Consider the following 26,117-nt stretch of genomic DNA (forward strand, 5'->3'; position numbering starts at 1 on the left):
GTTTTTGAAAGTCAGGACAGCAAAAAAAATCATAGAACAAAATATCTCTTTAAACATGTTAAGAATGTATATAAAAGGGATAGTTCACCCAAAAATAAAAATTCTATCATTTACTCACCCTCAAGTTGTTCCAAATCTGAACACAAAAGTAGATATTCTGAAGAAAGTTGTTAACCAAACAGTTAATGGACCCCATTAACTTATATAGTATTTTTTTCCCATAAAGTTAATGAAGCCCATCAACTGTTTGGTTACCCATATTCTTAAAAACATCTTATTTTGAGTTAAGCAGAAGAGAGAAAGGTTTGGAACAACTTGAGGGTGAGGAAATTATGACAATTTTCATTTTTGGGTGAACAATCCCTTTAAGAAGTAGTTTGACCAACTATCAGTTATAAGAGGTAATCAGTCTTACTTTTCCTATTCAAATTAGACGAGTTTACCTTTTGATGTAACTGACTTGTTAATGTTAGGACCAGTTGAATAAACATAAAAATAGATGACTAACTTTTAAGACCACAGACCTCAAACATAAATTTAAGTCACTCATAAGTTAACTATTTAAAAACAATAGTTGTCTCATTCAAGCATGTAAACTCACATCCTTGTAGTAGTTGTAGACCACACTAAGGTGCTTGCTAGAAACACAGTGGCTTTATAATTCATGTTTGAGGTTTGACTGTCATTTGTGTTGCATAAACATTAAAGCTTATTTAAGTCATGGTAACAAGCTACCATTGAATTTTCAGCATTATTACTCCAGTTGCCAGTGTCATATGGTCATATTTCATATATGTATACAGTGATAGGTATCGTACTCCTATAGGTAGACGTGGATCAGCTGAGAGTCACTGATGCGAGCTTGACTAACGTAACCTACTTGATTGTTATAAATGTCTTTTTAGTGACACTTTTGATCAAATGAATGTGTCCTTTCTGAATAAAAAGTATTAATGTCTTACAAAAAATCGTACTGACCCCAAACTTTTGTATAATGTATGACTCCAAAATGCATATTCTCTTCCAGGTTGAATCGGTCCTGCCAATTTAGTGAACATTCAAATCATGAGATGATGCTGCCATCTTGTGTTTTATGTTATAACTAATCATCAAATAGAAACTTGCCTTCTTTCAAAAAATACATCTGGTTCGTTCAAAAAAGACAATTCGGTAACTCTATTTTACAGTGTCCTTGTTACATCTACTTACCATAGTAATAATAGTAAATCATGCATAATTACATGCAACTAACCCTCAACCAAATCCTATCCTACCCAAACCCAATAGTAAGTACATGTAGTTGCTTAATATTACTCAGTACTTAAATATATAATTGCACTGTAACAATGACACCTTAAAGTAAAATGTAACCGAAATTTCCTATTGATATCAACACCGTATTTATTTTGGAGTTTGGACTTTTTTTAACCCATATAATGCCAAAATCCCCCCAAAACACCTGAACTAATCGATCTTCTCTCTCAGGCTTCAGCCGTGGCCAGCGACTGCAGGCGATTTTTGGATCAGGATCAATATTGCGGTTCCCCAGATGAGGAGAGCTGGACCCGTCTTCAGGCTCACCTGCAGAGGTTAGAGGAGTTTTCTCCCGAACACTTCCAGGACGTGCGAGCGCAGGCGTGCTCCAGCTCCAGGGCTCTGCAGGTGTGGGACGCCGCCTGGATCCACTGCCAGGACGTCCGGCGCCGGCTGGAGGAGAGACTGGCAGGAGCTCAAACACCCGCTGGACGAGGCTCTAACTGGGCGGAGAAGCTTCCAGGTGAGGATTCAGGAGCGTCTGTAAGATAGGGTGTGAGATAGAGTGGGGCGGGATGATATGGATGCTTGATTATGCCCAGGAATAAAAAAATAAAAAAATAATTGCAACTTTTATCTCACAACTCAGGCTTTTCCCCACTCACAATTCCAAGTTATAAACTCAAAATTGTGTGTTTAAATTACATTACATAATTCTGTTGGGTTTTAATAACTATAATTCTAAATTCTAAAGAATAATTCTTCTTCTTTATCCGCCAATCTCACAATTTATCTCAGAATTCAGGCTTTTTCCCCCTAATAATTGTTCACATCTTGCAATTTTAATTTTTTTTCGCCTCACAATTCAGTTTTTTGTTGTTGTTTCTGCCACAAAATAAGAAATAAGGTAATTGGTGATCTAAAAGGTAATCTCTCTTTTTCTCTCAAGGTAATCTTGCTATTCTTTGTTTTGTTTTGTTTTTTATTGCACAAAAAATTGACTCTCTCACAATTCAGGCTTTTTTTTTCTCTTGCAGTTGTGAGTTTATATCTTGCGACTTTGTTATATTTTTAGGTTGTTGTTTTTCCTGCCACAGAATAAAAAAATTAAAAGATAACTGCAAATTATCATTTCACAGTTCAGGCATTTTTTCCTCACAATTGCAAGTTTACATCTTGTAATTCAGTGTTTTCTTGCAATTCTGGCTTTTTTCTCAGAACTATGAGTTTACGTCACGCAATACTGTTTTATGTTGTTGTTGTTTTTCCTACCACAAAATAAAAAATTATTGAAAAAATGAAATCGCAACTTTTTATCTCTTAACTTTTTTTCCTCTCACAATTTTGAATTTATACTTTACAATTCTGACTTTTTCCCAGAATTGAGAGTTTACATATCACAATTCTGTTTTAGAGTTGTTGTTTCTGCCACGAAAAAAAAGTAATAAAAATTTAAAAAAGTAATTGAGACTATTTATCTCACAATTCTGACTTTTTTTCCTCTCAATTCCCATTTTTATTTTTTATTCCATGGCAGAAATAAGCTTCCATATTTATATATTTGTTCTATTGTACTTGTCCTAATATTTTTTAATTGCTTTTTTGTTCTTATTTTCAATACTAAAAATAACTATATTGTGATACTAACTAATTCCTCTAAGATTTTGGTCCTGTTGCCCACCCAGTACAAGATGAGCAGGAGTTTGTGCCCGATCCGTCAGAGAGCAGAGCGAGTCGATCGAGAGACAGCATGCACAGCACCGTCACCTGCTTCAACTTCAGATCCAACCACAAAACCCGGAGAGAGTCCAAAACCGCACAGACCACCAAGGAAAATCCGGCAGAGTGCGGGCAAAGAGGCAGAAGCACTAGCAGAAAAGCTTCCCAGGACCAGAAGCCGGTCGCAGGCTCGGGTACAGTGGGCTGTCAGTGGTTCCCTTGGCAGCAAGCGGCGAACAGAAACATCAAGAGATCTGAGCTCCACATCACTGAGCCCATCTTCTCACAGGACCAGGAGTACGGGAACCCTCGTCGCGGCAGCTTCTGCTCTCAGACGGCCCGTGGAGAGACCGGCTGGAGAACTGATGGAGAAACCACTGCATCCAGCCCAGAAAGCCCAAACACAACCATGTGAGTTATATTGTGTTCTTGTGCCCATTTCAGACGCCCACAGACAACATGGAATTAATATTGATACTGTTTACTTGGTAACACTTTACAATAAGGTTCATTAGTTAACATTAGTTAACTACATTAATTAGCATGAACTAAGAATTAACTGCACTTCATTTATTATTTTTTGTTAAATGTTAATTTCAACATTTATTAATATTTTATTAAAATCTTGGGTTACACTTTATTTTAAGGTGTCATTGTTACAGTGTAATTATATATTTAAGTACTGAGTAATATTAAGCAAACATTAGTTAATGCACTGTGAACTAACATGAACAAACAATGAACAGCTGTATTTTTATTAACTAACATTAACAAAGATTAACAAACACTGTAAGTTATGTATTGCTCATGGGTAGTTCATGTTAGTTTTAACTAATGTTAACCAATGAACCTTATTGTAAAGTGTTACTGTTTACTTTAATTAATGTTTACGGTCTAATTGTAAAAAATAAAAAAAATCATCAGTTTGAGTTGTTATAAAAAGTAAATGTTTTTTTTATAATCTTTAATTAAAAAGTAATAATTTTCTCTGGCTTTGAAACAACTTTTCTCTTTCTCCAAACTTTTAAACAGTAGTGTATAACGGGAAAAAATTCTCAATATTTTTCATTTGCTATTTCTTTCTCTGTCCAAAAGCTTTCATTGATGTCAGAAAGGTAAAGTTACGGTAATAAGAACAAATATAGGATTATAAAAGTGGCAACACCGTGTTGTCTCAGATTGTACTACTGGAAACCATAATTGTTATTCTAATGGTAAACAAGATTTTACCATTATTTACATACCATATGTACATACCGTATGTAAATAGTGTAGATTTCTATAGTGTCATCGTGATCATGACCAGCTATTTTGACCATCCAAAATAGCTATAGTATTACCATTGTGCCATGTGCAAAAAAACATGGTAATATAAAGATACTTTAGATTTGTATTATTTCAGAAATCTATCGTTATCTTTATTTCCCGTCAGGAAGCTTCACCGTGTCATGGAGGAGCTCCTGCTGACGGAGGTGGAGTACGTCCGCTCTCTGGGATACATCTTGACTCATTACTTCCCCCTGCTGGCCAGACCGGACGTCCCGCAGGATCTGCGCGGTCAGCGCGGACGAATCTTCGGTAACCTGGAGAAACTGTACGACTTTCACTGCCAGCACTTCCAGCAGGAACTGGAGTCCTGTCAGGCAGAACCACGAAGAGTCGGACGCTGCTTCCTAAATCACGTAAGACAACAGTTTAATCATAGTCATGCTGCTTTCATTGCTTAAAACCTACAGAATATCATTTTGACCTTGTACAAAAATCTTTTAAAACAGAGAGAGAGTTTTGGACTTTACGCACTTTACAGCAAGAACAAACCGCAGTCTGATGCGCTCATTCAACATCATAGATACTTCAAGGTGAGGAACCTACAATTGCTTATACATAAATAAACAAATGCATGTTGTTACGACCCGGCTCAAAGCCATAACATAAAGAGGACAATTCACAAGATGGGTTTCAATAGAGAAAATATGCGTTTATTTAAAGTTAAACAAATAATGTCTAGGGTCAAAACATGGTAATAATAATAAATATCAATCCATCCTCAAATCAATAAACTGTTGAAAATGTGGTTTGTTGAGTCGTGGAAATCATATGGGAACACAAAAACTCAAGCATCACTATTTTTCAGAAGAAAATTTTTTAAAATATATTTGAAAGAACCCTCTTTTTTTGGCTTATCAAGGCTGCTTTTATTAGATAAAACTACAGTTAAAACAGTAGCATTCTGGAATATTACAATTTAATATAACAGTTTTCTGTGAATTTATTATTAAATGTAATTTAATTCTGTGATCCAAGCTGAACTTTCAGCATCATTACTCCAGTCTTCAGAGTCACATGATCCTTCAGAAATCATTCTAATATGATGATTTGGTGCTAAAAAAAAAATTTGTGCTGCTTCATATTTTTGAGGAAACAGTGATAGATTTTATTTTAAGGATTCTTTGATGAATAGAAAGTTCAAAATAACAGCATTTATTTAAAACAGAATTTTTTTGTAACACAAATGTTTTTACTATCGCATTCGATCAATTTAATGCATCCTTGCTGAATAAAAATTATACATTTCTTCACAAAAAATATCTTACTGATATATATGAAATCAATCTTCTTCCCTTCCTGTCCAGCGTAAGCAGATGGAGTTGGGTGACAGCATGGATCTCTCCTCATACCTGCTGAAGCCCGTCCAGAGGATCAGTAAATACAGCCTTCTGCTGCAGGAGATCCTGGATGAATGTGTACCGGATCAGGGTGGAGAACAAGAGGAGATCCGGGCGGCTCTAGAAGTGGTGCGATTCCAGCTGCGGCACGGGAACGACCTGCTCACCATGGACGCCATCCGGGACTGCGATGTTAGTGGTGAAGTTTCAAGTTGAATTTTAATAACCTGTTAAAAAATACATTTGTAAGGTATAGTTCACCAAAAGTTGTACTTTGGTCACCATATATACACTCACATTTATGTACGGTGGCCGAGAGAGCTCAACCTGCTGCAATTGAAGACATGCAAATGTAAAAAAAACACCAGCAAATAAGGAAAACATCTTCAACAGTTTGACAACATATGCTGCAAATTCGCACAACTCAAACAAATACAGAAACACACTGCAAATACTCACAACTCAACCAAATTCAGAAACGCACTACAAATACTCACACCACAACCAAATACAGAAACATGCAGCAAATACTCACAGCTCAACCAAATACAGAAACATGCAGCAAATATTCACAACGCAAACAAATACAGAAACATGCTGCAAATACTCACAACGCAACTAAATACAGAAACATGCTGCAAATACTAACAATGTAACAAAATAAAGAAACATGCAGCAAATACTCACAACGCAACTAAATACAGAAACGTGCTGCAAATACTAACAATGTAACTAAATACAGAAACATGCTGCAAATACTGACAACGCAACCAAATACAGAAACATACAGCAAATACTCACAACGCAACCAAATACAGAAACATGCTGTAAATACTCACAATGTAACCAAATACAGAAACATGCTGCAAATACTCACAATGTAACCAAATACGGAAACATGCTGCAAATACTCACAACTCAACCAAATTCAGAAACGCACTACAAATACTCACAGCTCAACCAAATACAGAAACATGCAGCAAATACTCACAACGCAACCAAATACAGAAACATGCTGCAAATACTAACAATGTAACCAAATACAGAAACATGCAGCAAATACTCACAACGCAACTAAATACAGAAACATGCAGCAAATACTGACAACGCAACCAAATACAGAAACATGCAGCAAATACTGACAACGCAACCAAATACAGAAACGTGCTGCAAATAGTCACAACGCAACCAAATACAGAAACATGCAGCAAATACTCACAACGCAACCAAATTCAGAAACGTGCTGTAAATACTCACAACGCAACTAAATACAGAAACGTGCTGCAAATACTCACAACTCAACCAAATACAGAAACATGCAGCAAATACTCACAACGCAACCAAATACAGAAACATGCAGCAAATACTCACAACGCAATCAAATACTCAACGCAATCAAATACAGAAACGTGCTGCAAATACTCACAACTCAACCAAATACAGAAACATGCAGCAAATACTCACAACGCAACCAAATACAGAAACATGCAGCAAATACTTACAATGTAACCAAATATAGAAACATGCAGCAAATACTTACAATGTAACCAAATACAGAAACATGCAGCAAATATTCACAATGTAACTAAATACAGAAACATGCTGCAAATACTCACAACGCAATCAAATAAAGAAACGTGCTGCAAATACTCACAACTCAACCAAATACAGAAACATGCAGCAAATACTCACAACGCAACCAAATACAGAAACATGCAGCAAATACTTACAATGTAACCAAATACAGAAACGTGCTGCAAATACTAACAATGTAACCAAATACAGAAACATGCAGCAAATACTTACAATGTAACCAAATACAGAAACATGCAGCAAATACTTACAATGTAACCAAATACAGAAACATGCAGCAAATATTCACAATGTAACTAAATACAGAAACATGCTGCAAATACTCACAACGCAATCAAATAAAGAAACGTGCTGCAAATACTCACAACTCAACCAAATACAGAAACATGCAGCAAATACTCACAACGCAACCAAATACAGAAACATGCAGCAAATACTTACAATGTAACCAAATACAGAAACATGCAGCAAATATTCACAATGTAACTAAATACAGAAACATGCTGCAAATACTCACAATGCAACCAAATACAGAAACATGCAGCAAATACTCACAATGTAACTAAATACAGAAACATGCAGCAAATACTTACAATGTAACCAAATACAGAAACATGCAGCAAATATTCACAATGTAACTAAATACAGAAACATGCAGCAAATATTCACAATGTAACCAAATACAGAAACGTGCTGCAAATACTCACAACGCAATCAAATAAAGAAACGTGCTGCAAATACTTACAATGTAACCAAATACAGAAACATGCAGCAAATACTCACAATGTAACTAAATACAGAAACATGCAGCAAATACTCACAATGTAACTAAATACAGAAACATGCAGCAAATACTTACAATGTAACCAAATACAGAAACATGCAGCAAATATTCACAATGTAACTAAATACAGAAACATGCTGCAAATACTCACAATGCAACCAAATACAGAAACATGCAGCAAATACTCACAATGTAACTAAATACAGAAACATGCAGCAAATACTTACAATGTAACCAAATACAGAAACATGCAGCAAATATTCACAATGTAACTAAATACAGAAACATGCAGCAAATATTCACAATGTAACCAAATACAGAAACGTGCTGCAAATACTCACAACGCAACCAAATACAGAAACATGCAGCAAATACTTACAATGTAACCAAATACAGAAACATGCAGCAAATACTCACAATGCAACCAAATACAGAAACATGCAGCAAATACTTACAATGTAACCAAATACAGAAACATGCAGCAAATATTCACAATGTAACTAAATACAGAAACATGCTGCAAATACTCACAATGTAACCAAATACAGAAACATGCAGCAAATACTTACAATGTAACCAAATACAGAAACATGCAGCAAATATTCACATTGTAACTAAATACAGAAACATGCTGCAAATACTCACAACGCAATCAAATAAAGAAACGTGCTGCAAATACTCACAACTCAACCAAATACAGAAACATGCAGCAAATACTCACAACGCAACCAAATACAGAAACATGCAGCAAATACTTACAATGTAACCAAATACAGAAACGTGCTGCAAATACTTACAATGTAACCAAATACAGAAACATGCAGCAAATACTTACAATGTAACCAAATACAGAAACATGCTGCAAATACTCACAATGTAACTAAATACAGAAACATGCTGCAAATACTCACAACGCAATCAAATAAAGAAACGTGCTGCAAATACTCACAACTCAACCAAATACAGAAACATGCAGCAAATACTCACAACGCAACCAAATAAAGAAACATGCAGCAAATACTTACAATGTAACCAAATACAGAAACATGCAGCAAATATTCACAATGTAACTAAATACAGAAACATGCTGCAAATACTCACAATGCAACCAAATACAGAAACATGCAGCAAATACTCACAATGTAACTAAATACAGAAACGTGCTGCGAATACTTACATTGTAGCCAAATACAGAAACATGCAGCAAATATTCACAATGTAACTAAATACAGAAACGTGCTGCAAATACTCACAACGCAATCAAATACAGAAACATGCTGCAAATACTCACAACGCAACCAAATACAGAAACATGCAGCAAATACTCACAATGCAACCAAATACAGAAACGTGCTGCAAATACTCACAACGCAACCAAATACAGAAACAATATTTACAGCATGTGTTGTCAAACTGATTAAGATTTTTTCTTAATTGAGCTCTTAATTGAGCTCTCTCGGCCTCCGTATTTATGACTAAATACATTAAATAAATATTGAACAAAAAATGTTGGTCTTTTTTTCACACACCTGAAACAGTTTTTCCATAATATGTAAGTTGTAATCATGATTTTGTCATTCTATGCCTTCAGCTTAACCTGAACGAGCAGGGCCAACTGATTCGCCAAGATGAGTTCTGGGTAATTTTCCGCAAGAAACGTTCCCTCCGGCGAGTGTTTCTCTTCCAAGACGTCATTCTCTTCACCAAGACCAAACAAAATGACCGTGGAGATGATGTGTACTTTTACAAACTGTCTATCAAGGTATGTGTATGGTAATATTAATATTTTATCTGGTCTGCTTTTACCGTTCTAAAACAAACTGAACTCTTAGCATCAATACACAATGATTTGCTGTGGTCATGTTCAGGGTTTTTTTCTAGCAGGAAACTTACAAAACTTTACATTTATGCATTTGACAGATGATTTTATTCAAAGCAACTAAAAGCTACACTACGGTAATACTTTTATATAGCAAAGACACATTAAATTAATCAAAAGTGAACGTAAAGACATTTATAATGTCACAAAAGATTTTTATTTCAAATAAAAACTTTCTAGTCATAAAAGAATCCTCAGTAAAAATGTGAATATAAAGCAGTTTAACATTAAGCAATCAAAACGGTTTTCAACATCGATGTTAATAAAGAAAAATTCTTGAGCAGCAGAAATCATTCAAACAGAATTCAATTATTTTAAATTGTATTATTTCACAGTATTATTGTTTTACTGTATTTACTATATTAAATAAATGCAGGAGGGAATGTGTATTTCCTCGAAATCAAACCCACTCACAAAACTTTGCCAAGATTTAACACTCATTTTCTATTTTCAAATAAAGGTATTAGGAAATAAAATCAGTGTTTGATTCATTTGCACAATTTGATCCGTGTCTCCTATGATTACAATTTTAACTTGTTTAATGTTTCTCTGTAGACCTGTGAGATTGGAATGACCCACTCCTGCGGTCTGAGTGGCCGGAGTTTCGAGATCTGGTTCAGGAGGAGACGATCCCAGGACACATACATCCTACAGGCAGAGACACGGGACATCAAGGAGGCCTGGACCAGAGACCTGGAACACATACTGTGGGAACAAGCGCTGAAGAGCAGAGGTCAGAGCAGAGCACAACACTATATTTGGTAAAAAAAAAATGTAAATTAGTCATTTATAGACTAAGTCTAACAACTTTAAATGTTTATTAGAGGTTGCTGTACAAGTTGTTTGTGCTGTGGATCCTTGTAGATCCACAGAACTTGTTGATATTTGTGTTGCAGAGCAGAGACGACAAGAGAGGTTGTTCATGGGAATGAGTTGGAAACCTTTTATAAACTTTCAGCCCAGAAATGCAGCCGTTAACAATCACGCCGTGAACGGTGATGTTACAGGAAGAGGTATTTATCAGCCAATCACAAGCTGAAGATGACGATGCATTACACTCATAGTGATAAACTCAAGAGCATAGTAACGATTTGAAAAAGAGGGTGGACAAAACTATCCTGAAATTAGTTATTCTAGTATATTTATCATTAAAATACCACATTAAAACACTGTTGCAACAGTTGTGAACAAATTGCACAGTTTTATCGAAATACGTCTTTCTTACGTTTTATTTAGTTTAGTCAGAGTCTCAGCGCACAAACTCTAATATTCATGACCCAAGCTGCACCTGATAATTACAATGTGATGTTCACCCTAACTAATTGCCGTACAAACATCTAAACCTTCTTAAATCAAGATACATTTACTTGAGAAGCAAAATGACTTAAGATATTAAGTCTTGTTTTCTGAAAAATATATCATAGTGACTTTACGCTTAATACAAGAACAAATCTCTGCCAGTGTGGAAAGAAAAATAAACTTGTTTCCACTTTAAATTAAGTTTGTTTTTCTGATCCCACTGGCAGATTTGTAAAAATTATTTTAAGCAAGAACTCACTTAATTTTGATAATTATTTTCAGAAAATAAGACTTAAGAGGATTTTTCCATTGGCTTGAGAAGCAAAATGAATAAAGATATTGAGTTTGAGGTAAGATATTGAGGTGATGCTGAATACAAACATACATCACTGCAGCTCTCTATAATAGTTGCTACGCCGCTGAAAACCATATTGTATGTATTTGACTTAATAAACTAAAACCCCTATTCACCTGAACTTTATGTGACTTTTGTTTTGACAGAAGTTGTAGGAATTCTGAAAACTCCCAATCCCTTGGTGTCCAGCCTTCAAAGGGGCGTGTCTCTGCCACGGCCTGATTCGATTGGCTCTGGCAGCAGCACGTCAACCGCCGGCAGCCACTCATCATCCTCGTCTGGGCGGGGCTCCATGTCCCCAAGCGTTTTCCAAGGAAAATACGGTATCAGATCAAAAACATCTACTTACTATCACAGGAAAATAAATACAAGTGTCTGTATATTAAGGGAAAAGGCTTAATAATATGAAAATCTCTCTCTCCATACATTCTTCATAGACTCATCTGTGGAGAACGCAGGTTTATTTAGCTGTGCGGATCATAATTGCCCCACAGGAAGAAGAGCGTCTGTTCCGTCACTGGTTCACTCCAGACCTTCAGCTCCTCAGTCGTCTCTTGCTCATGGTCTTCACTACAGCTCACCAACCCTGTCCAGGAAGAAGATCAGTCCACAAACAGAAGCTCACGCCCCTCTCAAGGTTGAGACATAAATGCAAATCATCTCTTTCCCAAAACTCAGCGAGCTGCCAACCTAGACGACATTATTACGCAAAATGATGCTGACCTGTCCTATAGAAGATCCTACATTTGAAAAAACAAAAGACACTTTTTTTCATGCACTGGTCAATTGTGGGCCATTTATTTCAGACAAATGGAAAGAAAACATCCAAAAGAAAAATTGAGATGTTTATTTCTTGCACTGTAATTGAAATCTACAGACGCAAATAGATGTAGTGCAAGAAATAAATATTTAAATATAGATTTCAATTACAGTGTACGTATGAGTGTTAAAGTTAAACGTTTTTTTAACTCCACTTCAGCAGCACTTATATACACCAAACTTTACAGTTTTATTCTCATCTATATTTTGAAGGTTATTACTGAGGGGGTTTGTTCATAAATCATTTGCCTGATTTTATACAACGTTATTTCTAAAAACATATTGCTGTTGACAGTTTTTTCTGATTTATGGAGTGAAAAAAGGGATATCCCTCAGTAAATGACTCCCCTCTGACTCTAATATAAATTACGCTTATACGACTAATTAAAAAATGTGTTCAGATTTCTGTTCTGGAAGGTTTATGCAAATGAGTGTATATTTAATTATATAATGTCTCATTTGCATATTTAAACATAACATTTCAGAAAACTTGTAATGCAGTTCCTAATGTGATTTGTGATATATATTAGTATTTTTTTTTACCCATGCCTTAATATTAAGGAAATATGAATGTGAAAGATTTTCTGTGAAATCATTCACCCAAATTATAGATTTATTTAATTAATCAATCAATTTTCAAGTATTCAAGATTTTCTTTTGGCACATTTACAGTTACATATAGCTTGCAGTGAAATGTAAACCTGGTCAGCTACTTAGATTGTGCATTAAATAGAAATAAAAAGTAGGTTAAAAAAATCTCTATGAATGAAGTAGTTATGACTTTCTTATGGCTGAAACAGTACAGCTAGTGCTTGCAACACCAAAGTCTAGGGTTCGATTCCCAGAGAATGCAAAAAGCAGTAAAATGCGTACCTTTAATGCAATGCAAGTACCTTTGGATAAAAGTGTCTGCAAAATGCAGAAATGTAAAAGTTAAAATCAATTGTGAGCGCTCATTTGCTGTCTTTGTAGAGTCACATGTTTTTACTTTAATTAGGGTGGTGATTAGATTGTATAAAGCAAAAACTAGGATTTGGAGAGTTTAACACTGATATTTCAAGAGGAAAATAATTTCATATTTTCTGTTAATGATGTTATTCTGTGCTTACCTCAGTGTCAGTTTCAAGAGCCGATTCGATCCAAAGCATCAACAGAAGTTTAGCTGTGATAGAGGTAAGTTTTAATACAGATACAAATAATATAAAGCGAGAGAGAGATTAAGATACTATTATTCTGAATTATACTAACGATGTAAAATATCTGCTTGTATCTTGTAGTTCAGGTCATGTGACGCTCTAACCAGTGAAGTCAACGAGTCAGATGTTACAGTTTGGAAACACCTGATGCAGAACAGACCAGGGAAGATATCAGTTCATATTTTGAAAGAATTGCAGTAAGAAAGGAGAAAAAGCAAGATGAGAGTGACCAGACCTTTTTGGTGGACCAGTTGTTTACTTCATCATCATCATCATCATCATCATCATCATCATCATCAGAAAAGGCACATTTTAGGAACCACGTGGACATTTTCCTGTTACAGTTCTGGAAAAAGAACAGAAACTTTCTGTTTAAACGTGGCCATTATTTTGCATGAGAGAATTTCTTGATTAACTGTAAAAAATGTATTTAAAAAAGCATAGTACACAAGAAAATGCAATGTTTAACATTACATTAACCAGAATATGAATTAATAGCCAAATATTTTATTTTATTTTCCTGCTAAACCACTGAAATGCTGTGCTTTGTACATTTAACCAGCTCAAAAACCCCATGGGGTTCAGGGAATTCTGAAAATAAATACATAATGTAAACAAATATTTGAAAATTTGTTTTGAAAATTAATTTGGACTGTCTGAGGGTTTTATGTTCATTTTGTGTACTGTAATATGCAGTATGTCAGTATTGCAGAAAGAAAACTGTATTTTATTATTTAAAAGATTTATAATAAATAAAAGGTAATTATAATTTGCTATATTGAGTCTTGCTTTCGATAGACAGTGAGACATTAGTCATACAATCCAGTGTGTTTTCCAGTGACTTCCAGCACTAAACACTAAATGGTTTGCTTTAAACACAATCTAGTGAATGAATAAATTAATATATATATATAAATAAAGTTCTAGTAAACATCCACTTATCCAAGGGGCCTCTTACATAATGAAAATAATTGTAAGACATTCTACATTCTAAATTACAAAGAATCTTAACTATAATCAACCAAATGCAGATCTGTTGCAAACGTTTACTTCCTTCTACAGCACTAGCAAGAGTAGTAGTAACTTCTAAATATTTTACATTGACAATAATAATCACTATTGCATGTGCAAGTAGTCTATTAAAAAATATTCAAAAAGTTTGAGCATGAAAAAGCTCTGCAAAGTTATAAAGTTATTCTCTATATCAGTGTCAGTGTTTCTGAACTCCCTGAAACGCCTCGATTGTAGTCTTGAGTTTCTTCCGGGAACGAACACGTCACAATATTCCTCATTTAAATAATTCATACGCAGATTAAAGGGGCGGGGCCTGGTTGACTTAGTTAGTGTTGAAACTGGCGTGTTGAAAACAAACACTCAAAGTGCTTGACCAATCACAACACACTGATCCAGCTGACCAATCAGAGCACAGTGTGCTTTCCAGAAGGAGGGGCTTCATAAAGACAGGAACTAAACAGAGCATCACTGACAGACTGGGAAGAGAGGAGCTGCAACAATGGAGAATATGAGGAAAATAATCAACATTCAAGCAGGAAACCCTGTTCTAGTAGAGCCCAAAAACATCATCAAGACTTTGTAAAAGGGCATAATACGTCCTCTTTAGTTCACCTACTGTAACACAGACACAACACAGCAAGAAACACCTTGAGGGAAACTTCTGTCAGAGCTAAAACAGACCACATCCTCAAATGGATGAAAGTGACTCTCTGATTTACAGCTTTACAGTTGTAAGCAGACATGTACAGGGGTGCACATATATAGATAATAATTCATGTGCTTCTATGACCCCACAGAGACTGTCCGTCAGAAATAGACTTGTGTAACATGACATGCTGTAATTTGATTTAATGCCATTAGTCTTAGAAGACAGGAACTGTCATAAATAATAGCCGGGGTTCAATGTCTACGTCCTCTGACACCACTGTAACATTAGGACACAACGCCCGAAATATCTCTCCAGTGACCCCAACACCAGCTGAAGTCACCCAACACGGAGTCACACACTGCGCAGGCCAAGCATTACCGCCTGGGACCATGGACAAAGGTAGGATCAACTTCATGGTAGCATTTGGAGCAAATACAGCACGCTTTTTTGTGGTAAATTTGGATAATAATTGGGAAAACGCATGAGAAATAATTTGCCAAGGTGTCTTTACGGTAACTGCGAAAGCATGGTCAATGTACATGTGCAGTGATGTAAAGACCATCCACAGCTGTTTCCTGAAGATTTATTCACTTCACTTCAATCGAACAGATAATTGCATTGCAATACCTTAAAAAATGTGTGTCTCAGTTTGAAACACTTAATCCTCTATACTTTTCTTCTACAACAATCAGTATTGGTGACCTTGTGATTTCACTCGTGACTGAGGTGTTTATCTGTTTAAAATAACTACATATCTTCACGGGTCAGAGTGCTAAAGCATCACGATGCTTTTGCATCAGTTTCTAGCGGTGCATGACGTTCCTGTCCATTGCAAAGCATGCAAACCCATTTATTCTGATTCCTCAAATGTTAGTCAAGAATCTATGGGTCATGTGCTAAAAATAGAAATGCTTAAATGGCAGCATGTTGTGCATGTGCTTCGTCACTGAAAATGACTAACACAAATGAATATAATAAATGGCATTTTTTAAAGATTGAATGACTGCATGTTTTCTATTTCTTTCCTTCACAGTCGTGGAGATTGAACGCATTGATCTGGCCTGTGAGGAGAACAACACGGATCACCACACACTTCTGAACGGTGTGGACAGACTGATCGTGAGGAGAGGACAGCCGTTCACCATCACTCTACACCTGAGACCGGGAACTCACTTTCAAAATGGGGCCGATATCAATTTCATCGCCAAAACAGGTTCCTCGATCACTTCCATCCAATTCAGACTTTACAACAAACACACAACTACATATTTGAACCATTATGCACCAAAGCAACCACTGCCAATGCAACAAAGTTGAGCAGACTTTAAAGGGGCATTCGGCAACTATTTCAACTTAATGGTGAATGGTGACTTTCCCCGCTCCCCCTAACGTTCCTAGGCAGAAAACCAACCTTGCAACATTGGGACTAACGTCCCGGTAAGTTGGAAATAGGAAGTCTTGTGAGAAGCGAGAACGAGCGAGAAACACAAACTGCTTTACGGCAATTCGACATAAACACACACGCCGCCCTCAATGTGTATGATGTATTACCAACCTCGGTAGACATAGCTCCACACGATAAAGCTGTCCGGCTCCGATAATAACAAATGCACATGAGCAGCGGTAGAAAGGGGGAGGAGGGGCTGCAAGTGAGATTTTTAACAACATTGTTGTGAAATATACGCTTCACAGCTGTAGGCGGAGCTCGTTGAGAAAACATGTGACAACAAAAGTGAAAATCAGCGAAGAAATAGCTAGAGTTGCCGATGCCCCTTTAAATTTTAGGCAAATGAGTGCAGCAGCAACCAATGACCGTGTAGAAAGTGAAGCTCAAGCGAAAGTGAATATATATATATATATATATATATATATATATATAAAAAACACGTGACATTTACATCTACTAAAATAATTAACAAAATTAAAATATATATTTTTTTTATTACTTTAAATGACGTTCACATAATTCAAAATTCACATATTTTTGAATGGCTATCAATGAAAAAAATTACAGAGCAAACTTTGATCCCTTGGTAGTCAAATGGAGTTAAAATGCAGTCAGTGTGAATGCACAGTAATACGTAAAAAATCACTCCCAGGTAGATCATCACAATAAGCATCCACCTGTGAGGTCTAGCTAGGAGACATCAGCTGAATTAAAGGTAAGTAGTTATTTTAATGAAATAGTTATGATGCCACAAAAAACAAATCCCCCTATACACTAACATGCACTTATAAATCATTTACAATTAAAACTGGAACGTGCATGTTCACTTTCAATGCTAATGACTTTGGTAAAACACTAAATAAATCAGGGCTGGTTTTATTACAGGGCATCCCATGACAGTGAAACCCATGATAGTGCTGAAAGGCATGACAGTTATGCTGTACACAGTCATCAGATCATACACTAGTATATAATTAGAAACATGATGTAAAGGCTTCAAAACATGCATGTCACAATTAAAGTAGTGGTCGACCGATATATCGCCATGGCCGATATATCGGCCGATATTTGGCTTTTTTAAAATATCGGCATCGGCCGATAAGTTTTTCTGATTGGCCGATGTGTTGGATGCGGGACTTTTATTTTGACGGCACTGCAGACTTTTATTTTGACGGGCGGCGCTGAGAACACCAGCACCTCGGAGCGCTCGGAGCGCGTTGAGTGGGACCCGGGTGAAGGGGGGTTACATATATAAATATCGGCTTTATATCGGCCATCGGCCACCCTGCTCTCTAAGATATCGGCATCGGCCATCAAAAAACCCATATCGGTCGACCACTAAATTAAAGAGTACTTGTGTTTATCCATTCATTCATGTCTTTCTGTTTGATTTCAGGTCCGATACCCTCAGTGGAATCACAAACCAAAGCCAAATTCAGCCTCAGTAAATTCTTCTCCAGATCATGCTGGAGTGCCACTGCAGAGACAGCGTCCGACAGCACAGTATCTCTGACCGTGTGCTCACACCCAAACGCCCCTATTGGAGTCTATAAGCTGATCCTGGATCAGGGAGAAGGGGTTGGCCTGGGAGATTTTGTCCTGCTCTTTAACCCCTGGTGCAAAAGTAAGCTGTTTTATAATGAGTAATGAATACTGATGAGCACATACAGTAATTAAGCAGGGACACACAATGAAAATGACTAATCTTTGGCTTTGTGCATAAGTCGTTTTTTTTTTGTCTAAACAGCTCATATATAAAAATTAGAATATCATGCAAAAGTTATAATTTTGATGAGTATGGCTTACAGCCTATGCTTACAGCTTATGAAAACCCCAAATTCAAAATCTCAAAAAATTATAATATTACATGAAACCAATAAAAAAAGGATTTTAAATACAGAAATGTTGGCCCTCTGAAAAGTATAATCATGCATATGTATATAGTTATATATATATATACTAAATATATTAGTTTCACCTTTTAATCTGAATTACTGAAATGCATGAAGTTTTGCTCAATATTCAAATTTTTCGAGTTTCACCTGTATCTTCAATGGTATTAGCACAAAGCAAGGGTTAAAACAGGATTTTTGGTGGGGTGAAGAGGTCTTGTATTTTCCATTAATCAGCAGAAAACTGCTATAAAAGACATGATTCCTTTCTTCCTGTGAGCCAGATTACAGCTATTTGTTCAATTCTCAGCCCATTTTCACATTTTTGAATGATTCTGAAGACATTATTTTATGGCTAATCCTGATTTCCACTTTTTTCTACTGTTTTACAGATTATAAGGTAAATGACTTTTGACATCTGACTGCTTTTATTTTGATACGTGCATTAAAGCAAATACATATATATAATCTTATTTTGTAAAAAAACAAAAAAACTTACGAGATGGAAAGTATTAATTGATATTTTTTGGTAACATTAGGCAAATCCAAATTATTATTTGAGTCAAATCATACTGTCAATCTTGCGTTCACATTTTACATTATTTGTAAGTCACTTTGGAAAAAATCTGACAATAAACAAGTTCAAATTATTATTCTCAATCTGTGTTGGCTGTTTCAGAGGACTCAGTATATCTGGGGAGTGAAGCAGAGAGGGAGGAATACGTCCTCTCTCAGGACGGGCTGATCTACCGTGGGATACCCAAGCGTATCATGGCCCTACCGTGGTCTTTTGGACAGGTTCTGCTTTTCACAATATCTCTATGACTGCTTCACTGTGGCAACCTGTTCATCAGAAGCTACCCTTATTTCAACTTCCTTTAATGCAATCATTTTTAGTGGCAGAAGCAGGCAATAAAGCATTGAGATGGTATTAGTGCATAAAGCATTTACAATTCACTGACATGTTTGGCTTCTGTTTTCCACAGTTCGAGTCTGGCATACTGGATATCTGTCTGCAGATTTTGAATGAAAGTCCAAATTACATAAGTGATGCAGTTCTGGATTGTTCTGAGAGGAAGAACCCTGTGTACGTTACTCGAGTCCTCAGTGCCATGGTTAGTAACGGCCCTCAAACATTACTGAAGTTACTATACTAACTATACTATAGTTTAAAAATGTTCTGCTTGATTATCACCAGCTCAACTGCTATTCAGTTACAATCTAAAACTTGACGTTTAGCTTAAATTTCTAAATTAGTATATAATAATTTTATTCTTGCAAGCATTGAAGAAAATGTTTAATGTGCTTTCAAGCACAACACTCCCTGCCATGTGTTGTCTTGTATTGTTCAGATCAACAGTCGAGGAGATAAAGGAGTTCTGGAGGCTAGGTGGTCAGGTGACTATGAGGACGGGGTAAAGCCCACCGTCTGGAAGGACAGCTGCTCCATCCTCCGGCAGTGGAGTAACAACGGCTGCAAAGCGGTGCGTTACGGACAGTGCTGGGTGTTTGCAGCTGTTGCCTGCACAGGTGATTCATTAACTTCTGCAAAAATTATCACAAGTCTATTAACAATCATTTAACAATTTAGCAAGCTGTTGCATCACTGTACTGTATTTTTCAACTGTATGGAAAACTCAGTTGATGGTAGAGGTTTGTTTATCATTATATTTGTATGCATGGTTCTGAATATGTAACACAAGGAATAATTATAATTATGGTTGGGGGCATTTAGATTAATAAGTGTCATGTTTTTTTGCACCATTCAAATGTTTTTAATAACCCTGGTTCATAACCTCCACTTTTCAGTAATCATGTGTACTTTTTAAAGGCCTATGCCTGTCCCAATTATTAAAACTGTTCCTACCTGTTAGGTACCAACAATTATTAACAATCTCAGTTATGATTCTGATCCCCGTTTTATGCTTTATTTGTGTCCCAGTGTCCAGAGCTCTGGGAATCCCATGCAGAGTCGTCACTAACTTTGGATCAGCACATGACAGCAATGGCGACCTAATAATGGAGCGTTTCTACAACGAGTTTGATGAGAACATTGCTGATGACTCCATATGGTATGTACAGTAAAGTTAAAATTAATCCAGATAAAAAAAAAGGTTCTTGCCATCTATTGTTCCATTTAACATCAATAGAACCTTTCCATTCCCCAAAAGGTTCTTTATATATTAAACTTGAGTATCACTTTAAAAAAAATAAAGGTTCTTTATTAGTATGGTTCCATGTAGAACCTTTAACATTCATGGAAACTTTCCATTGCACAAAAGGTAGTTGAAAATGGTTCTTCAGAATATTAAAATGTTCTTTTAAGAACTGTTCAAGAACTGCCTCTTTGGTGAAACAAAACATTTTATTTTATGGTATCGCTGTGAAAACCCCATTTTGGGACCTTTATTTTAAAAAGTGTAAAGCAAATATGAAAAAGGTACCTTGTCCTTGGCTCAGGAACTTCCACGTTTGGGTGGAGAACTGGATGACACGTTCAGACCTGGCACTCGGGTATGAAGGTTGGCAAGCGAGTGACCCAACACCCCAGCATATGAGTGATGGTGAGCCAATAATCAATGACTGATAGAAGAGAAAAAGCAGAGTCAATGAAGAAGGACTTCAATTCTGTTGTCCTCTTTCTGTCAGGCGTCCTCTGTTGTGGTCCGTCCTCCGTCAGAGCAATCAAAGAGGGCGAGCTCACTTTCCAATACGACACCCCATTCTTGTATGCTGAGGTAAACGCAGACGTGGTGGAGTACATCAAACTGAGAGATGGAAGAGTCTTTAAGATGGGAGGATCTACTGTGGAGGTTGGGAAATCCATCAGCACTAAAGCAGTGGGCAGAGATGAGAGAGAGGACATTACACACAACTACAAGTATCCAGAGGGTAGGGAGACATTCTGGGTTTTTCATTCATTCATTGTTAAGGATGTAGATTGGTATGCAACAGGATTCACAACAGGTTCAATCCCCAAAAGGGAATCCATAAACTATCATCATTGTACCATTGAAAAAGCCACTTGGTTAGAATGGGTGCATCTTTTCTGCTGGGGGGGCTGGGTGTGGGGGGGGTTGGGGTGGGGTGGGGGTGGGGTTGGGGGTATAGGGGGGGGAGACAGGGCTGAATGGGGAAAAAAATGGACTCTTAACATCTTTTGATTGCATTTGAATCAGTCTGACGAATCATTTTCTTATTTAAAAAATGTTATTAAAACTTTACAGCAGTAGCTCAGAAGTATGCAAACAAAACAGGCATTGTAACTATTAATCAGAGTCTAGTTGAAACAGAACTGAATAGAATCAAATCAAAAAGCTAGTGAATTGAATGCTAATAAAGTAAATAACAGCTTCAATTGAGTTTCAATGCTGGTTCAAGCTACTGTATTGTAGTTGGTTGTAGTTTGGCACTGGTCTAGTTGGTGTATTAGCAATGGTAGACTTGAGCCGCGATTCCACCGCAGGAACTTTCCCCAGGAACTAGGGACTTTGGGGTGATACTCTGTGAGTTTCGACCGCAGGGACTAGGGTCTAAATGAAGTTCCGGGTTCGAAGTTCCTGCTCACTATATAGTACTTTTTCAATGTTCAGGAACATTCAAGGGTGGGACCTGGGCACTTAACATTCTGATTGGTTGAGCTCACGCAACATTTTATTTCAACAACCATTTTTAAAAGTCTGCGGTGCTTGCAGTAAGAGTTGTTTGCTATTCAAATCAACAATTGAGTTTAAAAAAATAGGACAGATGGACCGACGACGAGATTTAGGCTTTATTAAGCTTCTATACAGAGCTGGAACTGGGAAGTCGCACACAGTCCTAGGTCACCGGACTAATTTGCCTCATTTTCCAAGTACTTTAGTCCGCGATCGAAACGCAGACAGAAACAGGTCTGGGGGGGAAAAGGTTCCGGGGAAAAAAATTTCCGTGTAATTTCAGTGGAAACGCAGCTTTGGTGAGGCTAGGTTAAAAGCCTGGTAGAGACACCAGCATACAAAACATGGGAAAGAACAATTCCCTTTTTTTCTTGGTCTCAGTAGGGCAGTAAGACTGAGCATTGTCTGGTACCGATAAATTGTGACGTTAACAAATTTCCCTTGCCCTCGTCATGATAAATACTGTGTTCTATTCAGGTTCTGAAGAGGAGAGAAAGGTTTATGAGAAAGCGAATCATCACAACAGACTGGCACAGGCCGGAGAGGAACCAGGTTTACATATTAAGATCAGAGTGACCCCGGATATGCAGATCGGCTCTGACTTTGACGTTTACGCAGAGCTCAAAAACAACACCATGATCACAAAGTGCTGTCGGGTTATGTTTTACGCTCAGGCGGTTTCCTACAACGGCAAACTTGGAGAAACCTGTGGACTGGGCGAGTTTACAGAGATGAATTTAGCTTCTACTGAGGGTAAGACTGGTTCATTAAGTTGTAACTTGTACTTTGTGTAATCATATGTATTAAAAAAAAAACGTTTTATGTTTCAGGGGGAAAGGTAACTCTTCGACTGGAGTACGCGGATTACAGTAAAGCCATTACTCAAGACAGGATGATCAAACTGATGGCTTTACTCATCGATGCAGAGACACGGGATTTCTACAGAGCAAAGAAGACCATCCTGCTGGACATCCCTGAAATAATCATCAACGTAAATCTAATCTTCTGGTTTCATTATACTGATCTTAACAATTTACATTTACAGTATGTTGGCTTTACAAAATTAGCATATTATTGGGCAGAATCATTTTTTGTCCCAAATTAAATTCCAAATAAACACCAAAATGATGTTTACAAGCAAGATTCACCAAACATGGCACAGATCTTCAGGCTGTTTTAATCCCACTTTCTAAAAAATTTTTTTTTATTAAATTTATGTACTTGCATAGTGGATCAAACATCCCCAAATCTAAATAGAAATGTCTAACAAACGACTTTTCTATAAAGTTATTTAAACAACTACAAAACAATGTTAATGGCTCAGTGGTTAAAGCAAAAACCCTTAATCTTTTATGAAAAACCACAGTGTGAAATAACTTTTGGTTCACATTTTGGACTTCACAAACTCTCAGGGGCTAGTTATATTATGCTCATTTAAATTAAATGGCCTAATTAGGGCTGGACTGAATCAGGAGTGTCTCAAGTTACTCGCTGAATTGATACAGCCACTACATATTAAATCTGAATAACGCATGCATGACTCACAGATTTAAAAAGGCGATTCGTTCCCCCGCAGATTCTGGGCGTCCCGAAAGTCGGCCAGATCCTGGTTGCAGATTTAGCGCTGCAGAATCCACTGCCGGAGCCTCTGGAGAACTGTGTGTTCACTATACATGGTGCCAACATGACCGACGGCAAACCCATCACTCATGAGTAAGTCATCTGATCACTTAGGACTGGGGTGTGAAACTACATTCCCTCGCTCTGCCAGCAGACATACCTGGTATCATTTTAAATCATCACTTGACCAGTTTGGGAGACAAATGAAGCATTTCTTCCGTGGTAATGCATTAGTACAATATATAAATATAAGGAACACACTGTTGGGAAAGTTACTTTGAAATTGTAGCCTACAAGCTACTAAATAGTTACAGTTAAAACTAAAACTATGCATGACCAACCAGGAATCTTGCAATTAAATTGTCCTACATCTATATCTATCTATATATCTATCTATCTATCCGTCCATCTAGCAACCATTCAGAACATCATAGCAATCTCATAGACCCATCCTAATTTTGTATCATGTACTGTATGCTACATTTGAAAGAGGAGATTGATTTTTTTGATTATTGTCTTACTGTAAAAATGTGCATGTATTAAAATGTCATTAGAAATAAACTGCATCATTGCTACATTTAGTCCTATTGTAGGTTTTTAATTTTCAGTTTACTTATTTTTGATTTTTAAGATATTAAAGATATAAATGAATGACTGAATTTGAGTTGCCCATTAAAACCCTTAACATTTTAACACTGTTAAACACTGTTAAACACGGCACACTGTTTTCTGACTTCAGACGTTTTTAATAATATAATAATACAATATATAAAATTAAATAATCATTATTGTAACAGTTGTTGTTTTTTCCCACAGGGTTGGAACAGTTGGTGCTAAAGAGTTTGCAACCGTCAAAGTGGAGTTCACACCAAAGCTGCCAGGACAGAGAAAAATAATGATAGATTTTACCAGTGATAAACTTCACAACATTGAGACCTACGAGAATCTAGTCATCTATGAATAAAGGAGATGTTTTTACTTGCGCTTGTGATATCTTATTCTGTTAATGGTATCTAGCTTTTTTAACTTGGGCATGTGTGCAGAGGCCATGTTTAGGGCCAGACATAATTTTGACGCTGACACTTTTTAATTTTTTTAAACATGACTTGAACTTCCCAAATGCCACTTATATTGCACAAATTGCTTCTGAATATTTTGAACTGTCGCAACTATACTGTTGATTTATTATATTTACTGTGAACACAGAAAAAATGATTCCATTTTACAAATAGAAGTGTGGTTGGAATAAATTGCGTTTCGTTTGCATGTCTGATGTTAGAAAAAAATCATTTGAATATTGCATCAATGCAAAACTGCTCAAAAAAGTCTCAAACTCTCTAATAAGTCACTGTAATGCAGTTCTTCAGCATTTAAAACAAACCACATTCAGTCCCACCTTCAATCGTCTGGAGTCAAACTAACATCTATCGTATCAAGAGCTTCTTGTGAGGAAACATTCTTTATACTTTTTTTAAATGCTTACATATTGTTTTCAATTTATCTCTCCACTTTTTACTTTGCTTTCTTTAGATTAAAAAGAAAATGGTGACCTGGGATGCAACCAACACTTCAACATGCATCCAATCGTTGTTCTCAGCAAACTCCAGCTCTTGCTATGTTATACCCTCTTATTTTATTGCCGTCTCTCTCAGCATCAACCTGGCTCTTGGTCTTCCAGCAAACTGTTACATACTATGGCTGAGTGTGAAGGAGATGATTCAAGGAAAATCCACTGAAATCTTCATCTTCAATGCAGCACTTGTTGAGGTTTTCTACTGCTCTTCCTATGTTTTTGTCATAGAGCAGTATTTCTTTAATTGTGCTGATTGTAAGTTTGGCATATACTTTCCTGCACTGGTGCTGTTGGTCGGTCGTCCTCTGTTTCAGAGCTGCATCTGTGTGGAGCGTTACATAGGCGTTCTCCTTCCTGTGACCTTCCTGAAGCTCAAACCCATGAAATACAGGACTGCCATATCTGTCATTGGATGGATTCTGATCATTAGCAAAAGCTTAATAGTTTCAGTGAACATCATTGAACTTCATCGCTTAGTCTTGCCAGAGCTTCTTGTTTTTTTCAGTATCAAAGCGTTCAGCTGCTTGATGGTCCTGAAGGCTCTGAAGCATCCTGGACCTAGTGACGACTTCAAGAGGAAAGATGGAGTGAATCAAGACAAACTCAAGGCTTTTTGCATTATTCGGATCGTGCTGGCGTCTGCAGTGCTTATGTACGGTCCTGTTGTTATCTCTCTTGTGCTTTATTACATTATAGATTTAA

At 36.7% G+C, this 26,117-nt stretch overlaps 2 protein-coding genes across 2 annotated transcripts in view; both read left to right on the forward strand.

Annotated features, from left to right (window-relative positions):
• quoa (quattro a) overlaps positions 1-13,753 on the forward strand; it is a 42,127-nt gene extending 28,374 nt beyond the window's left edge. The window contains 12 exon segments of the mRNA XM_077219190.1: positions 1,486-1,777; positions 2,916-3,384; positions 4,406-4,655; positions 4,749-4,832; positions 5,607-5,831; positions 9,608-9,778; positions 10,451-10,628; positions 10,792-10,908; positions 11,696-11,872; positions 11,987-12,186; positions 13,483-13,541; positions 13,646-13,753. Coding sequence (XP_077075305.1) covers positions 1,486-1,777; positions 2,916-3,384; positions 4,406-4,655; positions 4,749-4,832; positions 5,607-5,831; positions 9,608-9,778; positions 10,451-10,628; positions 10,792-10,908; positions 11,696-11,872; positions 11,987-12,186; positions 13,483-13,530 — 2,211 coding nt within the window. The 3' untranslated portion in view covers positions 13,531-13,541; positions 13,646-13,753.
• Positions 13,754-15,518: 1,765 nt separating this feature from the next.
• Positions 15,519-24,820, forward strand: tgm2a (transglutaminase 2, C polypeptide A). Its single transcript, XM_077218119.1, has 13 exons — positions 15,519-15,626; positions 16,261-16,440; positions 18,071-18,298; positions 19,246-19,364; positions 19,553-19,681; positions 19,919-20,096; positions 20,509-20,638; positions 21,027-21,130; positions 21,216-21,458; positions 22,700-22,975; positions 23,053-23,213; positions 23,799-23,935; positions 24,659-24,820. Exons 1-13 carry the CDS (start codon positions 15,617-15,619, stop codon positions 24,804-24,806), a joined length of 2,043 nt encoding a protein of 680 aa, XP_077074234.1. The 5' UTR covers positions 15,519-15,616; the 3' UTR covers positions 24,807-24,820.
• The last annotated feature ends 1,297 nt before the right edge of the window (positions 24,821-26,117 follow it).

Source organism: Siphateles boraxobius, unplaced genomic scaffold, assembly GCF_051911475.1.
Source record: "Siphateles boraxobius isolate OS27281-9 unplaced genomic scaffold, OSU_SipBor_1 77, whole genome shotgun sequence".
NCBI lineage: Eukaryota > Metazoa > Chordata > Actinopteri > Cypriniformes > Leuciscidae > Siphateles > Siphateles boraxobius.

What these genes read in the sequence shown, in the direction of transcription:
- tgm2a (XM_077218119.1), top strand. An exon ending in TGCAGCTGTTGCCTGCACAG is followed by an intron (nt 20,097 to 20,508) that starts GTGATTCATTAA and finishes TTTGTGTCCCAG; the next exon opens with TGTCCAGAGCTCTGGGAATC. An exon ending in TCCCTGAAATAATCATCAAC is followed by an intron (nt 23,214 to 23,798) that starts GTAAATCTAATC and finishes GTTCCCCCGCAG; the next exon opens with ATTCTGGGCGTCCCGAAAGT.